General features: G+C 44.1%; 1 protein-coding gene across 7 annotated transcripts in view; it reads right to left on the bottom strand.

Moving 5' to 3' along the window:
- Positions 1-20,674, bottom strand: part of Tmtc4 (transmembrane O-mannosyltransferase targeting cadherins 4) — a 57,599-nt gene extending 36,925 nt beyond the window's left edge. For 6 of the 7 annotated variants that reach the window (XM_052190566.1, XM_052190568.1, XM_052190569.1 and 3 more), the window contains exons 1-5: positions 20,571-20,674; positions 15,791-16,003; positions 11,820-11,935; positions 10,657-10,873; positions 3,656-3,743 (exon numbers count right to left, since the gene is read on the bottom strand). In XM_052190566.1, coding sequence (XP_052046526.1) covers positions 3,656-3,743; positions 10,657-10,873; positions 11,820-11,935; positions 15,791-15,949 — 580 coding nt within the window. In that variant the 5' untranslated portion in view covers positions 15,950-16,003; positions 20,571-20,674. Of the gene's footprint in view, positions 1-3,655; positions 3,744-10,656; positions 10,874-11,819; positions 11,936-15,790; positions 16,004-20,570 lie in introns of those variants that run through there. The other variant, XM_052190573.1, reaches the window with a different exon arrangement.
- Positions 20,675-22,253: the final 1,579 nt, after the last annotated feature.

Raw genomic sequence — 22,253 nt, 5'->3', positions numbered from 1 at the left:
GTTCCAACTCTTAAATACCAAGTTTATATGTACCTAAAACTGGACCTCCTTTTTTAATTGACTTTATATACTCAGATTCTTGAAGTACAAAGACCAGGTCTTTAAGTTGGGTGCTTTAAACATTAAGCCTAAACATTAAACAGCATGGCCATTTTCATTCCAATAAAGACTGTATTTCTGCTACAAAAGTTTTAATTCTCTGCTGCACTTACAGACACAGGCAAACACCATGCTTGGCATGAGTCTGTGGGGACTGCTTGGCCTGTGTTCACTGCACTGACGAGCTGGGGAGAGGAAACTGGTGATTTAAGACACACGGAAATGCAGACATTAAGATGCTCCTAAATAATGAAAGGTTGGACCAACAGAAAGGTGTCGGGATGTCAGAGGTGATAGCAGTAACAAAGGCCACGCCCATCCACTCCGCAAACACCTCAGTACATGCGGAGAGCTAGAGAGACCACACAGTCCAAGAGGAAGTGTGAAGGGGATCATTCTCAGCTCCTTGGGCATGCTAAATAATTCAAGTTGTATTTTAACCAGAATAAACTGGACTGAGGCTAGGGATGTATAACCCAGTGGTAGAAAACTTGATTAGAACATGCAAATCCGTAGATATGTTGTCTAACATGTAAAAAAAAGTATTTTTACATACATAAGTATGACATGTATATTCATATAATACACATGGGCCTAGAAATCCCCACCCACCATGGGGCTCTATGGACTTTGTTTCTAGGTTTTGCAATCCAGCATTAGACACAGGGACTAGTATAAGAAATACTTTTAATATAAGGCTGATTGGTGAGGGAATGGATGATCTAAATTGATAAGTCCCTGTGGTGCTTTGAAACAGCATCAGAGACCAGAACTACTTTTCTGGTCAGATTTTCTAATCAAAATCTTTCATGCAGAGGGAATTTTGCTCTTCCGCTGTGAAGGCTTGTGGACCCTGAAAGCCTCTGAGAGGAGACAGGTCTTAGGTAATACATGTGCTAAACTGAACATCAGCATTGTGTTTAAGGATGTTTCTGAGGAGCTAGTGCTTAACAGAAAACATTCAACTTTTGACATGTTTGGAAAGAACAAAAAGAAAATAAAAAATATAAAAAAGGTACTGAAATTATGATACTTTTGTCAAGAGACAAGAGATAGTAGGGTAGGAGTTGTGATAAGGAGAAGATCAAGTGGCTGGTACACCGGGATTATGCCATTGGTCTAGAGGAACAAGGCAGGGTACTCATCAGGATGCAAAGTCCTTAGGTGTCCACAGTGAAGGTCAGCCTAGGACCTTGCTAAAGTGATAAAGGAGCCTCCCTGTTTTAAAAAAAAATACTACTCATAGTGCATCTAAGGCCTTCTTAGGCTAGTTGGAACCTCTAGAATTGCAGCCTCAGTAGAATTAATTCACAATGATGAAGACTCAAGAGCCAAGGATTTCAATCACCCACTTTAAATCCTAACTGTGGTACTTCCAACTCAAGCCTGCCAGGGCAAGTCAACAGTTAAAGGCAGTAGTGATGCAGATGCAAGGTTGAGGGTAACTTTCAAGCTCAAGGCAATGAGGCCTGGAAGGAGTTTACCAACCATTACAGTGTCATACTTTAAAGACCAAGTATCCACAAAGCATCAGAGGTTATGCTGGAGGTAACTCTATGGCTCCATTTGGTCTACTCTTTCCTGTCCTAAAATGAGTTCAGGTTAATTAGTAAATAGTGGCTATAGGCGCGATGTGGACAAGAGGGTTTCTGTTCAGGCTCCCACAGCCATTGTCCTGTCTTCTCACTGTTGCAGGAACGTCAAACAAATCAACATGTATTCATAATTATAGTGGGGTTCCACATAAGCCGGTGCCACCACTGCTGCAGATCTGTAAACACCAATCATGTCCAGATTAACTTTATTGAAGAAACTTGTTAACTTTAGACCTAACCATCTCTTTCTCATGCTAAATACAGTCTACATACATGCTAGTGTCGCTGGACCCAAAATGAAAGGTAAGATGGTGAGCAGTTCTTACCAGCTTCCCAGGAATCAAAGTATGAATTAACTGAGCACCCATCACCAGTGGAGTACCTGCACCCTCACTATCAGTTTCTGAAGACTTCATGTGTATTTGTCTTTTCAACATTAGGCATAGGACCTGAGGCTTCGCCTACGCCAGGGAAGTGATCCACTACCAAGCTAAACTCCCAGCCCCAAAGGCTTCCTAAACCAATTACTTTTTGTATGGATGGCCCTGAGAAACAATTTTATGATCGTAAAAGAACTCTAAACAAATACATATATACTACATAAATATTAATGCACAAATTCATGTACTGGTACACAGAAAGAAAAAAGAATCCAGTGAGGAATACCAAGTAGCTTCAGTTTTTTTCTTTTTTTCACCACTCTGCAAGAACAGTCCATTCAGAAAGCCTGGCAAATTTATCAGCTCACTCAGTGGAAGGAGTTCTGGTGTTGTAATGGTTTTTCTTATGATTTCACAAGGGCAATCTTTAAAAGCAGTGGGAGGTTCTATATGACACCCCTTACCTATTAAATATATTGATATTTAAAACTTAATATACTTTCTTCAAAAAGTACTTCTGATGACTGTGAAATTCATTCATAATTCCAACTAATTGCTTTAAGGAGGTTATGTTAAGATTAATAAATGACTGATAAGACAGTTCTGAAAAAAAGGTCTCTTAAATCTGACGTTTTCATTTCCTTGGTGTGAATGCTGAGAAGTGTCTCCCTATGAACCTGCAGATTCCAACTGAACTGCCAATGTTAGGATATGCAGTGCCATTATACTGTAATAAATATGTCTGTGAGGGGGAAGCCCCTCCCATTCTTGATTCAGTCTTATGGAAAACAGGATGGCGCAGAAATCTTGCTCAGCTGTTGTGAGACTGAGGCAGGTACGACCTCTATAGAGCGCTAATCATGAGTTGGTGGTAGTGGGGAGACACTGCCCAAAGAACTGATGGCGATGTGTCTTCCTGTTGGGTTGACCTTTGGTCTCAGGAAAAGAAGTTGCCCCTTGCTTGTCTCTGCCCCTAAAGCTATTCCACTCATGTGTCCCCAGACTCAGACCAACTAATGTGCAGGATTTTTTCTCTCAGCATGATAAAAAAATGATATAAGGATGTGAGATACGGTCATGCTTACTCAGGTACACATCACCAACATGCCGGCAGAGTCCCCCTTCTCCTGTGTCACAATGGAGCTGTGTATCTCGGAGAACTAGAGAGGCAAGCAGAGCTGGGATCTAGCCTACGTGCAAGGAAGGGGGTGGGAAAGTGAAGACTCTCACAGGGTCCATCCAATCTACCCTTGAAAATTAGGAAAGGGCAGCTTGGCCAGTAACATATGATCTTTAGAGCCTCAGGCTGGTGTGTGATCAGGCAATTTTGCTGAAAATAAAACAGGACCCCATCCCCAACCCAAGTGCTTTAGTAATTCTGCTCAGGACTTTGCTGTATTATTGATCTAGAATGTGGTGATTATGAAGAGGGTAATGAAATAAACTGCTAAACCTCTGACATGCGGCACCTCAAATGACAACGTTATGTGAACAAACTGATTCACTATCTGGTAAGACCCTGCTCCATAGGATGAAATAATGAAGATGGTGGCAAACGAGAAAGGTAAACACGGTGCTTACTTTCTTTAAATGCTTGACAGTAGCCAAGGAAAGACAACAAGAAGAACAGGGCACACAGGAGGTCTGCACGGCCGACAACACCAGCAACCTTAAGAGAAAGAGGGGGAGAAAGATTTACAGATTTTTTTTTTAAAAAATTAAGCATTCCTAAATTCTGGTTATACAAAACGTACCTCCAACATGAAACAAGCAACTTACCAGCCCCCACCCCTTATGACAGCATGTCGGCAATGCTGTACAACCCAGGGGTGTTATCTACAGGTTCATTCCCTTCACCCTTTCTGGTACAAGATTTCATGTCATTGCTTTAAGGGATTCCAGGTTATTTGAGACAACTGTTCTGGGCACAGCACATGTCTAGCAAAAGCGGTGTTATTTCATACCTTACACCCAAGAACACCAGCAACCCAGGTTTCTTTCTCATGTCCCACAGGAAATTTTTCAACTGAAAATGTTACCAGCTTAGAGAGCACAGTATTAAAACAAACAAACAAACAAAAAAAAAAAATCCTGGGACTGGCAAGATGGAACAGTGAGTGGGTAGAAGTGGAGTGGCTGAGCCTGGAGACCTGGAGCTGATTGCAGAACTCACATGAAGGGGTGAAAAGAACAAACTTCAGAGTCCTCCAGCTTTTACCTTATGTACTACCATGGCCCACTCCCCTATATTAGGCATGCACACACACATATACGGCAACAATAATAAACTGAGAATTTTAAATCTGACTGGAAACACAAAGAATACATAGAAATATGTATTAAAAAGCCATTTAGGCAGAAAGGGATAGATAGGTTAGATGCCTCTGAGCTGCCTCTGCCATCTCCTCCCTTCCAACTCGAATTCGTTTAGAGTGTTAATCAGCCAAGCCAGGAATAATGCCAAAGAACATTCCCATCCTTTCTCTCTTCCTTCCCTCCTTTCCCCTAGTGACAACGAAGCTGTATAAAGTTTGTGTCCATTTTTTTCCAAGCTCATTACCTCAATAATTGTTCTCCAAATATTTCATAGCAAGGAAAAACACAGAATTCTTGTCATGAGTACTGCTCTAGTTCATGGGGTATCTTTTACTAACTGACACCCAAACGTGGCATATACCGAATCACTTTAATGGATAGCAGATTGACTACTTATGAAAGAACAGATAAAATATCATGCCTGTGGAACTTAGTACATATATATGTTTCCTAAGCGCATGATGGTCAACAGACAGATGAACAAGAATGCCTTTAAGAATAGGTTTCCTTTTGCATAAGAAAGGCTGAGGTATATTGCTCTCTGTAGTTACAATCCCCGAATGGAGGTACACTGGGAAGTCCATGCATAAGAGGAAAGAATAAGTTGGCAAATTCATCCTAGCAAGAGTACGTGTGAGAGTCAAGCGTGATGGTCAGTATGGTGAACCTGACAGGACCTAATCCGCCAGTTAATGATTGTTTCGGCATATCTGTGAAGAAATTTCTAAACCACTTAGTTGAGGTAATCCCACTCTTAATGTGGGCAGCACAATTCCAGGCAGTCTTTAACTAAATAAAAAGGAGAAAGTGAGCTTGGCACCAGCATCCATTGCTCTCTGCTCCCTGACTGGATGTGCCCAGATAGCCTACACTCATAATCCACTGACATGCCTTCCCCTCCATGACTGAACCGACTGCGCCTCAAACTGTGAGCCGCAATAAGCCTTCCTTCCTATGGTTGCTTCTGTCTGGTATCTTGTCACAAAAATGCTAACATTCAACCAGCATATGAAGCAAGGGACAAACCAAGCTTAATGGACCTGAAGAAAACATGGCGGCTCACTGGAGGGTTAAATGAATACATAATGAGAGTTCTGGATACTCAGATGTAAGTTCATTTAATCAAGGACACACTAAATAACCAGAGTGCTTCTTGAAATAGGACAATGTGCTAGGTAGGCAGGATGAAGAACAATGATGTTTCCTGGGGGGGAGAGGGGTGAAAGGACCAAGGACACTGATGCTCATGGGGGAGGGTCCAAGGACAATGATATTCATGGGAGGTCGGGTGGGAGAAAGGACCAAGGACACTGATGCTCATGGGGGAGGGTCCAAGGACAATGATATTCATGGGAGGTCGGGTGGGAGAAAGGACCAAGGACACTGATGCTCATGGGGAGGGTCCAAGGACACTGATATTCATGGGAGGTCGGGTGGGAGAAAGGACCAAGGACACTGATGCTCTTGGGGGGAGGGGAGAAAGGACCAAGGTCATTAATGTTGCTTCTTCTGTGACAAGGTAGCAAGTAAGGAAGTGACTGGAATATCCAGGCTTTGTAGGCCTCCAGCCAGGATAGAGGGAAAAGAGCTTTTTAGAGCTGTGGCTTAGGATAAACCAGACGCCAAACCCTCCTCAGAACTGAAGCAACTAATGCAGAGTTGAAGCCAATGCAGAGTCACTGTCCAAGGAGCCACAGAGAAACAAGCTAGGAGGAGGGCAGGGCAGGGGAACTAGGGCTTCATGAAGGGAAGGAATAGATTGTACAAGAACTGGGGACAAAGTCAGAAGGACCAGGCTGTGGAAGCCCCTTCCATCAGGGTGGTTAAGGTGCATGCCCAGTGCTGCCAAGTTTAAGCAAATACGTGAATCTTCTAAAAGAAAACTTTCCTTTTGGCCAAAGCACTGTTGTCCTGGTTGTGGGCTTCATGTTTAACAGCTGAGTCATCTCTCATCTCTGTTTTGGTAAACTACTAAAGACAATCTCAAGTCCGTAAGTAATGAAGGTTATACTACCAGACATAAAAACAAACAAAAGATAAATCTATTAAGTGTTTCCAAGTAAAAAAGCATTTAGCATTTCACTGAATACTTGTCGAGTACTTAAGGAGAGCTCAAAGCATAAAATGTAAAAGGCTATCCAAGAACAGGCTATATCCAACCACTGGAGAATGGGCATAAGGAAGACAAGGCTTTTATGTTTCCTTCTTTCTTTGCTTGCTTGATTGCTTCCTTCCTTCCTCCCTACCTTCCCTCCCTTTATTATTTTTTTTTTTTGATATTTGCAAAATATGATTTTCAGGTAAATTCCTCTCTAAAAGCCATATTTTTCTTTCAGATTACATCAAACACCTTGCCGGTCTTTTCTGGAAAATAAAAAACTCAATGCATCCTCCTTCAATCCAATAAACAGGTAGCATGTGAGTTGGAGACAAGAAATAAGAATCTGGGGATAAAAGGAGGTGGGCGTGGGGGGGGTCCCTACAAATTCCTTATGTGTTGACATCTAGGTGTTCAAAGCTAGGTATGATGGATGGTGCATGCCTACAATCCCAGAACTTGAAAGGTAGAGGCAGGAGGACAAGAGTTCAAAGCCATCCACATCTAAAAGCTACAAGTGAATTGGAGACCAGCCTAGAATGCAAAGACTATATCTTGTCCCCTCCCTGGTAAAACATCTGGATTCAGTAGATGGGTGGGTATATGTCTTGAAGAAGCCTGAGCTTCTGATACTAGAACCCAGGCAACTTGTCATCTTTAGCCACACTTGGAATGCAATGTTACTCACATCCTCAAGGAGGCCCTGGGTGTATCTCATCCTGATGGCTGAGTCAAACCAAATCGAGACCTAAGCAATGTTGATCTTTTGCTGTGTAATGTAATGCTAAGAGTGGCCCCCTAAGGCAAAGAAGAGAGAGTCTACACATAGACCCAAGTGAGCTATGTGACCTTGCCCCCAGTTATTTCTGATTGGTGAATAAAGATGCCAACAGTCAATAGCTGGGCAGAGAGGTATAAGGTTCCCAGGATTGGGGGGGGGGGGGGGCGGTACGGAGGTGAAGGTGCAGAGGAGAATGGGAAGCCACCATGTCTTAGCTGAGTCATGAGAACACAGCCCTAAGGGCTAGCCAATTGGAATTAAGAACAGCCCAGATGAAACATAGTAAGAGGTAAGTAATAATTTGGCGTTATCTATAGGTAAATAGATTCTAATAGCATAGAGGGTAGATATCTGCCCAGCTCTTGTGCTGTTTAAGGCATATTGTAAATAATACAAGTTGTATGCCTTTTATCCAGGAACTGAATGGTCAAAGATGGGGTAGAAACCCTGAATCAAGATTAACAATTTGGACAACAAGCAATAACTGCTCATGTCTCTCCTTCCTTAGGGACCCTGTCAGAAGCTTCATGTGCCTATTAACAATTCAGAATGATCCAGGATAGCACACAGGGCATGGGGGTGGGGCGGATTTTGATTTCTATCAGCTGAGGAACAAATCAATCTGGCTGTAAAGATTTCCTTCCCAATCAGAGCAGAAGAGGACCAGTCTGAAAGGTCTCTAATTCGACCATCTTGGCTTTGGCCAGGACCCTGTATCTCAAGCACACTGGATGGCTAGGAAATGTTAGGTGGCTCATCTCTATAATTCCAGCTCTTGGGAGGCTAAGGCGAGAGGATCAGGCACTCATGGCTAGCCATGGCGACATGATAACCTGCTCCCCCCCCAAAAAAATCAAAATAAAACAAAATAAAAATATCCAATAACAAAGAAAAATATAAGTGCTGATTTACACTTGGCAAAAATACCTTTGGTATTAATATGGGGGTGGGGGTGGCATAAAACATATTAATAATGTGTATTAATATTACAAAGAAATGCATGTCATTAAAAACTGGTGGGGCTCATGCTGCTACTCTACCTTCTTAACACATATACACAGACACATATTTACTGCAATCTGCACTGTTCCCATGCCACCAGGAGCCACAAGCAGGGTGGGACCACCATGGCCACACCACAGCCAGGAAAGGGTTGTCTCTCCCATCCTGGCAGGATACCTGTGCAGCATCCCCTGCCACCTGAAGATAAGCTCCAGGTGTCTTGCTCTTTGCACGTGTTTAAAGGAGGCATTAAAAATGTAGAGTGGGAGATAACAGGGGAAAGGCGATAAGAAGAAATTGGATAGTGTGTCAAAATAATGAAAGGTAAACATACAAAGTATGCCATGTGAATGCTAATTTTTAATTATTCCCTGAAATCCAAGTTAAAACGGCTGTCATGAAATGGCAGAGAGATGAACAGAATCAAATACTGCTTTCTCCCTATAGATAGCCCCCTACCCCCTTTCTCCCTCTCTCTCTCTATGGTGTGTTTGTATTCATGCACATATGTTTGTGCATGTGAAAGCCAGAGATAGAGTCTCTCATGGGCCCAGAACTAGATAATGAGACTAGAGAGGCTGGCCAGGAAACCCTAAGAACAGTCTGTCCCTGCCTCCCTATCATTGGGATACAGGCACATGCCCCTCTGCCAGGCATTCTATGCGGGTGCTGGTGATCAAACTCAGGTCCCCATGCTTGCACAGCAAGTATTTACTAGCTTAGTTATCTCTCCATTCCCCTCAATTCCTTTTAAAGATCCAAAATATGGCTTTTTAAGATTAGCAGATAAGCTGCATTTAACTGCAATGTTCATGGGCGTCTTGTACATGCACACACTTGAAGCATACCCAGGCCCTGAAATCTTTTCACAAATCAATCTTTTAATACTTAGAATCAGAATCTTGGGAAATCTTTGGCTAATGTAATATTTTACTTTGGTTTTATGATTGTGTCCAATTAGGCAAGAAGTAAACAGTCAATCCAGTCAGGATTTTCCTAGAAAGCCCTGTTTGTGGCTGATGCAACACTGTATCTGAGACACAACACTTAGCCCTGGAAAGTGAGGCTGAAACCAACTGTAACTTGGTCACAGTTGTGCACAAGTGAGAGATAAAGGGTTTTAAGTGGATTCCTATAGTATGAGCCATAGCCTTTCATAGATGATATAGAAGGCAACAGTAAAAACTCTATGGTATTCTATCAGATAGCTAGAAACAAGGGTTATTAAAGCATAAATTTACATTAAAACATTACATTATAAAAACAGTTTACAATGGACTTTAAGACCCTCAACAAAACAATCAACTGATGGTAGGCATTTAAATATCTATTAAAGGTCAAAGTTCACAATGAGTGGAAACAGCACATGAAGCATACTAATCCAGTGCTTTATGGGACCTGAACAACCAAATCCAATCTCTTACTTCAGCATCATGCCGCCTCACGTTTTGCAAGGGTTCAAGCATGCATAGAGGGGTTTTCTGACAGCCTGGAAAATGTCCCATTAAATCTCAAGAGTCTATGTCTAGAGTGTATTCTCCTTTGTGTCCAAGGCACAAAGACATGGCCAAAGGACAGTAAGTAAGGCTCCTGTCTATCATGTAGCCACGTCTGTTTGGGGAAGATATCCAGGGATGGAGGAGGAAGAAGGTACAGAGACTTCAAGGGCAGTATGTTTGCACCTATATGGGCCATGGAATATGCTACACTCTCTTTTCTTTACCTGCTTGGGATACTTACTTCCTATAAAGTAGTACCAGTACATCTGATGTCATAGTGCTTTTATGCTATTTTATTGAGAAAATTCTTGTAAATCACGAAGTCAGCTGTTACAGAAAAACTGCCCCTGGCCAGATATGGTAGTGCATGCTTTTATAAAAATCCCAGCACTTGGGAGGTAAGGCAGGTGAATCTCTTGTGATTTAGAGTCCAGTATGGTCTACATAGGGAGTTCTATGCCAGTTAGGTCCTGTCTTCCCTCCAAAAATGAATAAATTAAATAAAAACTACCACAGACTCTGCACTGAGGAAGGGTTCTTAACTGCTGGCCTTTAGGATACAAAGTCAGACAACATCAGCATTTATGCCCTTGAAGCTGGTATGATCACACCAGCTAAACAGACCATGCCACCCAAGTTGCCAGCACACTCTGAGGAGAAAGTCTACCAGTAGGACAGCTATTATTCATAAAAAGTTATCTCTGACCTAAAACCCATTGTTTTAAATGTCTTCAGAGGGAGAGCACTGTATTTCCTAAAGACAGTGTGGTGTTTACTCTAACTCTGCAAACAAGAGGAACGCATAATGAACCCGTTTCAGAAAACCAGACAGCACAGAGATGTCTTCTTATACTCATGCAGACTGTCACATGTGGGTGATACTTACACACTCGGTGTGCACTGGATGGACAGCAAACAGCAATGCCGCCAGCAGGGAAGCCCTGGGGGCCAGGTGTACCCTCCGGCCTTTACTGGTATACTGTAGGCCACCAAACAGTACTGAGAAGACATCTAGCATGAGGATGGAAATGCCGCCATGCAGGAGGATGTTGACCACATGGAAACCCACAGGGTGAAAGCCTCCGGACAGGTAGTAGTTAACCCTGCAACAAACGGGGATTGTTCACAGTAGATGCACAAAGGACACACAACAGACATTACCAAGGTAATAAGGTCTGCCCAGCCAAGAAGCGTAAAGAAACTGAACGAAAAGTGAGCCACAGACGAAAGCGGGAGAAAGGGCACTGACCGAGCCCAGTCAAAAGGACAGCTAAATGATGCTTTCAGGACCCCGAAGGGATTATTTTCCAAGGACAAGTTAAACCACATTTTCCTCAAGGTCGTTCCTCATAACCCACACATCACACATCAAAGTGTAACAATGTGTATTCCCAGCCTTCTCCCATAGGACACTTTGCTGATGTTACTAGGATTCTTCCTTCTGTGTACATCTCAATTGCTAGTGGTTCTAATTGTTTTTAAATGTTTCTCTGTAACATCTATACACAAGTATTTAAGTGTATCCCAGAAACTGGTATAAGAGCTCTGTCATGTAACCAGTCTTTCTGGTTAATGGGGGCCAGAGAAATAATCTTTAAACTTAATATTTATGACATATTGAGTTGGTAATGATAGGAAGATTCAGAGCTTTTTCATGGGGAAAAAAAAAGAACAGTTTTAATGGATGCCTGTGTTGCTTTGGTATGTATTATATATTCCCTTAGTGCTTTGCTAATCCGTGAAGGGTGGGCTCTCTGAGAACCAGAGAGACAGGTGCATGAGAGGGGCAAGCATCATCCCTGCCCATGGGCCAGGCTAACCTCTGTATAATTTCAGTTTTAGTTTGTGCAGCTGAAATGGAGATTCCTTAGGCCCAACCTCTCAACCTCCCTGTGGCACACTTCCTAAGACTTAATATGAGCACTGACATTTTAGAATATACACGTACTCCACCTATATAAGAACTAATGCTGAACACCACCCTCCCCCAACATATGATGTCATGGAGAAACCTCAAAGGATGCACCTGTTCTTACTGTCACACCTTACCTGAAAGTCAGGACAGTAAGTGGCCTGTAGGACTTGTGACTGGTGTTACTGCTCAGTCTACTGCCCCAGAAGTCATGATGCCACAGGTCCCCAAGGGGCGTGTCTGATTGGAGATCCTGCAGGAACACAATAGGACATTCTGGGCAAGAAGTCATGATCCTCCCCTAGTTTTGCACCACAGCCTTGAAAGCTCCCCCAAACTGTCAACTCTACCCCTTCACCCTTTCTGCTAGTCCTAAGCCCAACCTCCAACATCTCTTCTATAGGATATGCCCAGACTTTTTAGAAGGACCACTGTATCCTCACATTTTCTACACAAAGTACTTTAAAATGCACATGAGCTTATCTAGCTAGTTGCAACCTCTCAGTAACTTTCTACCTTCCTTTGTCAGAGCTGATGTCCTCATAACAGAGCCACTGAGTCTGTCTGACTCCATGCCCCTGCCCCCCTTTTGTGAGTTCTCTGCAGAGGCTTTGCACTGACAAGTCTGCCCTGGACGGACATTTTCAACCCTCTAACATCCTGAGGGGATCTCAATCCATTTCTGTGGATTCTGAGACATCTCTTACTCTCCCCATAGCACCTGATACACTGGTTACTCACAGCTATGGTTTAATTATCTCTATCACTAGACATAGCTCTTGGGAGGTAGAGGCTGGTCGATTTCTATGAGTTCAAGACCAGCTTGGTCTATGGAACAAGTTCCAGGACAGCCAAGGCTACGCAGAGAAACCCTGTCACAAAAAACTAAAACAAAACAAAAAACCATCAAAATAAAAAATTAATGAGTGAACCAACCAACCAACCAAACAAACAAACAAACAAATAAACAAAACAACCTGAATAAACGGACCACTCTGCTGTGTAAGGTCACCATGATCCTTTCACAGCCAATTAAATAAGGTAAGATTTTAAAACAATATCCAATTTAAACAAGTATGGGCAAATATTATTTTTAAAGTTTCTACTTGTGATCATGAGTTAAACAGATTATGAAACTGGGGGGGGACTTTCTATACAATTTTTAAAATTTAAAATTACTAAATATTAAACAAAACCACTTTCTGCTGAGATAATTTAAATTTATACCAAACATGCCTAAATACATTTTCTCTTACATTTAAAAAATGAAACTAAATGCTATAAAAGTTAAAGGAGGGGACTGGAGATGGCCCAGAAGTTAAAGCAAGATCTGCTCTGAGTTCCCAGCACCAATGTTGGGCAGCTTACAACTCCTTCTAATTCTTGCTTCATATCTTCCTATTAGCTCCTGACTCCAGCAGGTAGGTGTACCTAAGAGGAGAGCCAGCTTTCTAATAACGGTCTTTTGCACAGAGATGGATGCTTAAATGCTGAAGAAATGGATAAGTGGCTTAAAACTGCATACTGCTCCCCCAAGGATATGAGTTTGGTTCCCAACATCCACCTTAGGCTCACAAGCACCTTGAGCCACCCAGGCTCGAGGATGTTCTGTAGCCTCTCCCACCCCTATCATGTACCTATATACATGTACTTACACACACACACACACACACACACACCCTTTAAAAAATTGATCCCAAACAAGAGATGGTTAAATGACAGATGGCCGAGAAGAACAAATATCTACGTTGCAATTACAATTCGGTCTTTAGTACTTGCTACAGAATAAGCTGTTTGCTAACTCAAGAGGAGGAACAGAAGCAAAGTTGATCACTTGATTCTCACTATGACTTTTACTTCTACCAGCATCAGTGGCCTTAAAGATCCAAGGAGCCAGCTGGATTTTTTACAAAGATCACAGGATCCATCTGCTAACTCAGCAACAACAGTGGAAGTCCAAGCCTTTGTGTTCTGCCACAAAAGTGCCTCTTCAGTTGAGGTAGTTGGAGTAGCATCCTATCCTCCCTCTGAACAGAAACTGAACACCAAAGAAACTCTAAATATTTAATTAGGCACAGCCTACATGAAGCACAGTGTGTGAGAGAAAGGTCCTTTTTTCCCTCATGATTTATGGGAATGTTAGATTGCAAATTCCTCCTAGTACCACTCAGAGATCATCTTAGGAATAGCAACTCAGCACAAGGAAGCACCTAGCAACAGTATCCAACCCCCTCCCTCCCAGAAACCACTTGCTTATATCATGAAGACAGCCTCAAGCTCCGTTCAACCAGGGAAGGAGGAAAGTGGGGCTGGAAAGTTAATACAAGGGGCGGGAGGTGACAGTCCAGAAAATACTGTTCAACCCATACTTGGCAGAGATACAAGATGCCTGTCCACTTGCTCTCACACGGAAGGACGAGAGCAAGCACCAGAACTCTTTACACACCAGAGCCCATGCGTCCATGCTCCCAGCTCAACAAAAATTTTCAACACGGGTTCTGAATTAACCCTTTATGTACCCAGGCAGAAGTCTGAAGAAATCCATAGGAAATGACAAAAGTTAAAAAGTAAAGGTGAATCCTTATTGGAAAATCCTAATTGTGGCTAACAAGCCATCAAACGTTAACAGTTGTCCAGAGCTATACGTTTCTTTTAAGAACGGTTAAGAAAGAACTGCAAAGGAGTTGCCTATTATATACAGGTGGCAGGTGAACGAAAGGGAAGGAAGACACAAGTAGAAAGCATGTTTTAAGAGTGAGGATCAACAGATCCAGGCACAGCGAGGGATGCTCAAGAGGCAATGGCAGCTGGATCTCTGTGAGTTTGAAGCCAGTCTGGCCTACACACCAAGTTCCAGGTCAGCCAGAGAAATATAATGAAATGAGACCCTGGCTCAAAAAAAAAAAAAATCTATTTACAGTATCATGCTACAAACAAAACACCTGCAAATCAAACAAGGTTTTCTCGAACTTCAAAACATATAGTCTTGCCATGTGGAGTTTTCTTTGACATTTTCTATGTAAGAAGGACTTTTCCCGACTTGGTATTGTCAATGATTTAAAAAAAATATCAATCTATCTGTCTATCAAATGTATAGCCTTTATTAACTTTTTTCTGTGTGCATGCTCAAATACGCACATAAAGACATACCATGCACAGGTGTGTGTGTGTGTGTGTGTGTGTGGTGTTTCTCCTTCCACAGTATGAGTCCTGGGGACTGAACTCACATCATTAGGCTTGGTGGCAGATGCCTTACCCTTCTGAGCCATCTTGATAGACTTTCACGTCTTATGAGCATGCAACAATGGTGCTGCAAAAACACCTTCAATGGTATGCTCCAGAGAGATAGGCAGGTGCATTCCTTCAAGCTCTGGCCACAGGTAAACAACACAACCTGTGCGCTGAATAATAGGCCATCACAAAGATTGTACCTCGTGCCACTTCTGAGCACTGGTTCTGCCTGCCTCCAAGTTTCTTGTTCTCATTGTCTTTTGGCTTATTTGAATCTTTTCCTTCCCGTTTTACAAGAAAAAGATGGCTATTTCCTGGCCTCATATAGCTGTAACTGGTAACAAGATTGACTAGGAGTTTGCAAGGTCAGCAAACTTGAGTCTCCAAATATGAAATGAGCAGGAACATTATATCCCTCAGCAGTAGAATGCTTTTTTCCTGCAGCTGTCAGCACACTGCACTCACACAGTGAAGGACAGAGTCATAGCCAGCTGCTGCCTGCTACAGACCACACACCTTTCAGTGAGTGATTAGATCCATCCATCACTATAGCAAACGCATGAGTCTCTCTTTCCTCTCACAGTTCTGCAAAGTTTCATAAAACCTGAAGCACCCAATCTGTGATGCTCTGCAACAGCCCCAGACTTGTAATCTTAGCAGAAGTATTCATGGGGTCTCCAGAGCACAGGCAGGTGCTGCAGACCTGAGGCTGCATTTAGGAGATAATCCATAAAATAAAGTGGGAAATCTATAGCTCATGAGACCCAGACTGAGAGTCAACCCAAGCATGACAAGAGAATTAACACCCACTTGGATGATTACTGAGACAGAGGGAAACTGAGCATGCTTAAGTTTCCTAGAGGATTAAGACACAAACCTTATTGTTAACAATAGCTTCAGAGTCATCAAAGACAAAATCTCCATCATAGCTCCTGGCAAAACACAGAAGGGAAACAAATCCCACTACTAACTTAGCCCAGAAAGGGGGAAGGACGGATGGGATGATGTGATCCAAGTCAGTATCCAGCTCAGCCATCTTGAAAACTGCAGGCCGCCAGCTTCCTGCTCCAGCATTATGCTGGTTAGAAATCTGCAAGGGAAACAGCATCTTGTAAACATCCTTAAGTACACTTCTTCAGTGGACTTCATTACCTAAAGCAAGCCAAGAGCTACATCAATAGGTATTCTGTGACTTTATACAATGTGCTCACTGTGTGATAAGTTGTGGCTTTCAAAATTTAGAAGGTGGAGAAGTGACCTGGAACTCAAGCAGACTTCCAGACCTTACCATGACCAGTGGAATCTGAAGCGCTTGGCTTTCTGATTTTTCCTTTTGGGAATTCTAACTTAATAGAATCACGTATTCACCAACCCCATAAAGCAAGTTATTTTTAATTCTCAGAGCCAATTTACAAAGCTTTGAAAAAGTAACAATCAGATTCACTGATCCAGAAAAATCAGTAACTGTTCATTGTTGGCACACTATGGTGTGGGGAATGAGTGTACCGTATGAAACATGAATCTGACAGACCTTACAGTCTGTGTGTACAACTCAAGTGCATATGCCAGTTAGCTGAAAATTGTAAGAGAGGGGACTCATAGGGCTAGAGCACATGACAATGATTGATTGATCTGGGGTTTACACAGTGATAGAGGAACTGGTTTCTTTGGAAGGCCCCAAAAAGAAATGAGCTGTCTCAAAAGTAGGGGGGAGGGTAATTCTGCACAGAGTCAAGTTAGGAATATGTACTTCTTCAGAATCTTCAAACTGACAAAGTAGGTCTACCACAACCTTGCCATTTTATTTGTTGTGTGGCTTTGTAAGATTATCTCTCTATTTCCTGTGGAACACAGCAATGCATAAGACCTTTCTAGCTGTCAGAGTTGCATAACAGCCTGGGCCAATTCCAAGACTCAAGCATAAAATTATCTGCAAGTCAATTATCTGTCCCTACTACCACCACACCCTCCACGAGTGCTTTCTTCTGGTTAGGTTGCTTAGTTCCAATCTTTCTAAGTTTGGAGAGTTACACTCTTTGAAACTACTTCCTCATTATTAGATGGTAAGGAGACTGCATACCTTAGAGTTTTCACTAAATTTGGGGGTGGGGGTGGGGAGGTGTTATTTGGCTTACAGGTCCATCAATAAAGGAAGTTGTGGAAGCAACTCAAAGCAGGAACCTAGTTGTAGAGGAATGCTGCTTACTGGCTTGCTCAGCCTGTTCTTAGAGTTCAGGGTTAACTGCCCAGGGATGGCACTACCCAGTGGTCTGGGCCCTACCACATCAATCATTAATCAAGAAAATGCCCCCATAGCTTGCCTATAGGCCAATGTGATGGAGACATTTTCTGAACTGAGTCCCTGGGGTTTAATGGATGTTTGGAGAAGGCTGGCCATCACTATAATTTCCGTGGGATTGAACAATCTTTGGAATATCTTCATAAGTACTGGCTTTTGGTATAAAAGCTCTAGTCCTCCCTATTAAGAAGACAGTCCTCTATTCATCTTTTATGCTAGTGAAAGAAAATCCCAGCCTCTTGACTCGGATACAGCTTGAGTATATCTGGTTCTAGATCTTCAAGTAAATACATAGATCAACAAAGCAACCAAATAGGAATCTCAGGCTACAAACATTTTCTTTAAAAGGGCTTTTGCCTGAATAATCACCTTTTACAGGGTGATAGGCAGCAGGGAGCACCTTTCAATGGCAGAGTCCATTTACAATCCAGACACAAAAGCCTGCGACTCTTCCTCTGCTCATCCCCTGAGCATCACTGCCTGATGTAAGGCTTGCTCTTAGCGAGCGCTGGGGGAATAATCCACCTACTTTCTGTAGCTTTCTTCTTTCCACTGAAAAATGTAAACCACTGTTTAAATCCTAATTGTAGTCAGGTCACCACGGATACCTTGATTGCTATTTTACATTCTAGCTAAAGAAATTACTCCTGCTACTTCAAAATTTAAAAAAGAAGACACCATGACTTTAAAAAGCAAAGGACTAAATGTGTTCTTTGATTTAGAAAATTAATATTCAGGAAAACAAACGGTTTGTACCAATTTTAAATGTATTAACAGAGTATGTGGGATCTACAAAAGGGCATATAACTCTGGTCCTGATATTCTCGGGCTGAGCCCTAAACATTTGCATATGAAATCAGTTTGTTATGAAGTTCAAATGGCTGCATGATTACTGATTGGTGAAATAATCTGTGTTACTGAATTAGCCACTGTCCTTTCCTGACTACTCATATTCACAGCCCAAGCCAATCATTTTGGAATTTAAGCAATAACCCACATATATGTAGAATGGACTTTGGATCCCCAACATCTGTGGTGCCCTGGTGGACCAGGCTCTCATTTTTGGGATGTCAACTGAATGTATGAGTTGATATCAAATTGATCTCTTTCCCTGTAAGGACCGAAACCATAGAACCTACAGTGCAGGCGTTCTATCCTCCACCCTAATCCCCAGCCTTCACTGGGTCTTCCCATCTCATGGAAGCATCTCTGCTCTGTCAGGGGACTCCCCCTTAGTCCAATGCCTTTGCTGCTTTGTTCAAATATTCAAATGTTCCCTTTTGCTTAACAGACTTGTCTTTGTACACATAGCCGGACAGTCCAGAATATCAGAAAATGCAAAAAAGTTAGAATACATAAGAAACCCATGTGAAGTTCTCAGAATCCACTCCAGCAGTCCATAGCAAATGCACATGAACCGGAGGCTACATTTCCTTGAGCTACATTGCTTCCATAAGGAACAGTTTCTTCAGCTACATTGTTTCCATAAGGAACAGTTTCTTCAGCTACATTGTTTCCATAAGGAACAGTTTCTTCATCAGTAGAATAATGTACCCCTGTGTTCTTTAGGCAGTGGTAAGGACTGTGAGAGGCAATACAGCAGTAGTTAGTCCCCACTGTTTTGACCAATTCATAATTCCTGATCACCTGCCTTAAAGCTCATGGTGACACCTTAACATCTAGCAAAGTCACAGCTTGGATGATAGCTCACTGTAGGGAGGGGCTAAACAGGGTGCTCACCATGGCTCCAGTTCCAGCAATGACCCATCTACACAGAATCTACTACGAGTATCACAGAAAAGCTAGTGTTCTGGTAGCTCCTGAACTCTCTGAACTGGCTCCTTAGAGGTTCAATGTGGAACAAACCAGTAGTCTCCATCCCTAATACTCAAACTCCTAATACTAAGCCCCAGTTTTTAGGGGGTTAAAATATATTCATCTGTCAATCAAAAGGTCAAAAAAAAAAAAAAAAAACTCTCAAACAACATCTCCTCAAAAGCTAAATGGCACCGAACTGTGAACGGTGAGCTTCTGATAACAATGGACACAGCAGCCCAGGCTGCAATGAAGCAGAGTGACCCAACCTAGTTGATTCACCCTGGGAAAACCGCAGCAGCCACCTAACTGGAGACTCTTCCCTGGCATGGAGAGGCTCTAGTCCTCTACATTAAGGGCAATGCATCCAGGGCTAGCTGTCCTTCAGAATGGAGCATGACCTTGCCTCTAGAAATCAGGTTAAATAATATGATAATTTCTGACCGGTATTCTGGCACGATGCAGGGAGAGCTAGCACACATTGTGCCAGAGGCAAAAGGAGCCAGCCATGCTCTGTAGTGATGGGTCAAAAGCAGAGTAAGGTGAATCCTGTTGTGACCCATCTTCCTAATTCAAGAACGTCCAAGTGGCTGCCCATTGGAGGTTTCACACTCAAAATTCCTGCCTCACAAAGTTTCCACTTTGCTAGCATGTAGCCATTTTCCCATCTAGGTGGGCGAGCATACCTCACTTTGCCTCAGTCCCACTTATGGTGCACAGCTTTTGGGGGATGCAGGTACAGGGGGCAATAAGGGTTCCAGTCTATCTTTACTATAATTCTCCCCATCCATCTGTTCCCGGGGAGAGAGCAAAGTGTGGATGGTTCAGTGGCGAGATCTTTCCTCTAACTCCTCCTTTCTTTTGTGTGTAGTTATAAAAAGAAAACACAAACAGCCCACAGTCACAACATCAACAACCCAGACTCCCCGTGGAGTTCGCAGGAGGTGAGGCGGTTGCTGCACCACCTGCTCGGCTCCCCAACTCCTGGCAGCCTCTCCAGGCTCCCAGGCCAGTGGTACCAGTTTTGCTCTGCAGCTGAGTGTAGAGTAACTGGCACTCCTAGCGCTGCTGGGTGGCTCTCCGTGTAACCCTGGGCGCGCAGCCAAGCTACCCGGCTGTGTCCAGCCGTCGCCCGTGCCTTGGCCAGCTGGCGACCAGGAACTGGGACCCCGCAGCCAGGTGGCCGCTGCACCTGGTGCACTCCCGGGCTACGAAGCTGTTGCACGGCTGGGTCGGACAGTAGCAGGCAAGGGGCTGGCGCGGCGACCTCGGCCATAGCAGGACAGTGCGGGAGCTTGAGCCCGGGGCGCGCACCCTTACCGCGCGCTCTTTGTCCGGGGTGCGGCTTCTACCCAGGCGCATACCGCCCGGGGCAGCGTCCGCTCGGGTCTCGGAGCTAACTCTAGAAGAGGTGCAGGGCTCGGGCGCCGCCCCCGGGCCCCCGCGCAGGGCTGGCGGCTCAGGTGAGAGCCCAGGAGCCCGCGTCCAACTCCGAGCGCCCCTTAGCTGCGCTCGGCTCTCAGCGGGCCGCCCCCCGCGTTACCTGCAAGGAGCACGAGCCGCGATCTCATCTCCCTCCCGCGTGCTTAAACTCCGGCGGCTCCCCTGCCCGCGGCCGCCAGGGGAGGGGCCGCCCTCCCCTCTTCCCCTCCCCCTCTCCTCCGCCGGGTCCCGCCCCCCGCCGCGCCGCTTCCCACTCGCGGCTGCCCGCTCCCGCCTAGTCCCGCCTCCTACAGCGCGACCAGCGGTTGCCCTTTCCATCACTCACTCGCTCCTTTTCCGCTCATTGGTTCATGTCGGGGTGACGTCAACAAGGCGCTAGCGGCGAAGGAGGCGCAGGGGTAGACGGGCTTCGCTGGGAAAGAGGAAGCGCATCTGGGACGAGAAGCAGCCGCGGTACCCGGGCCTGGCCGCGCTGCTTCCTGGGGATCCGCGGGTTCTGATCCTATTCCTGGCTTGTCTCGCGCTTTCTGCCGAGGACTGTGGAATCTGCAGAAAACCTCAACTCCACGCTTCTTTCTATCTAGAGTTGTTGAAGAAAAGTCCCCACTTTCTCCCTTTGAAATGGGAGTGAGTTCCTCCTCCTAAGGCCCTGCAACCTCAGGACTGCGCCTCCTCTTTGGAACAGAGCCATATGGTCACAACCACTAGATGCTACACCTCCCGCCTGATGGAAAGGCCACCCACTCAATTTCCGTTCTCAGTACTCATTTGTGCTGCCACCTCCAAGAGAAAAACCTTTGTACTTTTCACTGCCAAACAAGACTTCAAACCTTAATGACCTCCCATGCACTCCTTCCGCGACCCTCCTTAAAGCGTCAGTCTCTGATCTGTCCCCCTCTCTGGAGTGGAGTCCACATCCTCAGCACCAAGTCACTTCCAAACTTTCCTTTGCCCTGTGTGTCACCCTGCCTTTCGCTGCCCTTCATCACTGAAGCAGAGTGCTTCTCCCCTCCCTACCCCCAACCCCACCTCTACTCCCAACTCTTGCTGTTTCCATCTTCATTCACTTGCCTTTCATTCAGGGAAACTGCATTTGCCAGTCACCTCTGCTGTCTTCTGCCCTTACTAAGGCCAGGGGGCATTTTGCTTCCTAGTGCTACCTCTCTCAAGATTTCTAATTACTCATTAAAAATGCCCTCTTCTTTAGGCCTATTGCCTTTCCCCTTGCCTGTTTTCCCCCAGTCTGTTTGACTGGCTTGCCTGCCCTAAATGATCACTAAGAGTTTTAAAGGTCTCATCCTTTTCTCTTACTCCACAAATTTCCCTGTTTAATCTGCTGCCAACACTCCAATCAATACATTTCAGATTTATACTTCCTTTCCTTGCTTTCTCTGAGTTCAAACCTATTTATCTAGTTCCCCATTTAGCTCCTCCCCTTGTATATAACATCACACCCCAAACGGTAAGACATCCATCATGCTTTCTCTGCCTTCCTTCTGGTGGCCTGTGATACTCAAAAGTATCACAAACCAAAGACAGCTTCAGTCCTGGCATCTAATGAATGGTCAGAGTCGGGATTTATAAGTGCCTCTACCTTTATTTGTCTCCTCCAACTGACTGATTGTTAGGAATATAAGTTTAAAGAAATTGTGTAACTTAGGAACCATTTTGTGTGGCTTGCAATAATGTAATGCACATGAGATAGAAATTAGCCGCCAGGCAGCTCTGATAGGAGCGAGGCCACAATTACAAGCTCCGGGCAGGCCACCTGGCAACTTGACAA

This window comes from Apodemus sylvaticus, chromosome 8, assembly GCF_947179515.1.
Source record: "Apodemus sylvaticus chromosome 8, mApoSyl1.1, whole genome shotgun sequence".
In the NCBI taxonomy this organism is placed as follows: Eukaryota; Metazoa; Chordata; class Mammalia; order Rodentia; family Muridae; genus Apodemus; species Apodemus sylvaticus.
This window is presented reverse-complemented; position numbering and strand designations above follow the sequence as displayed.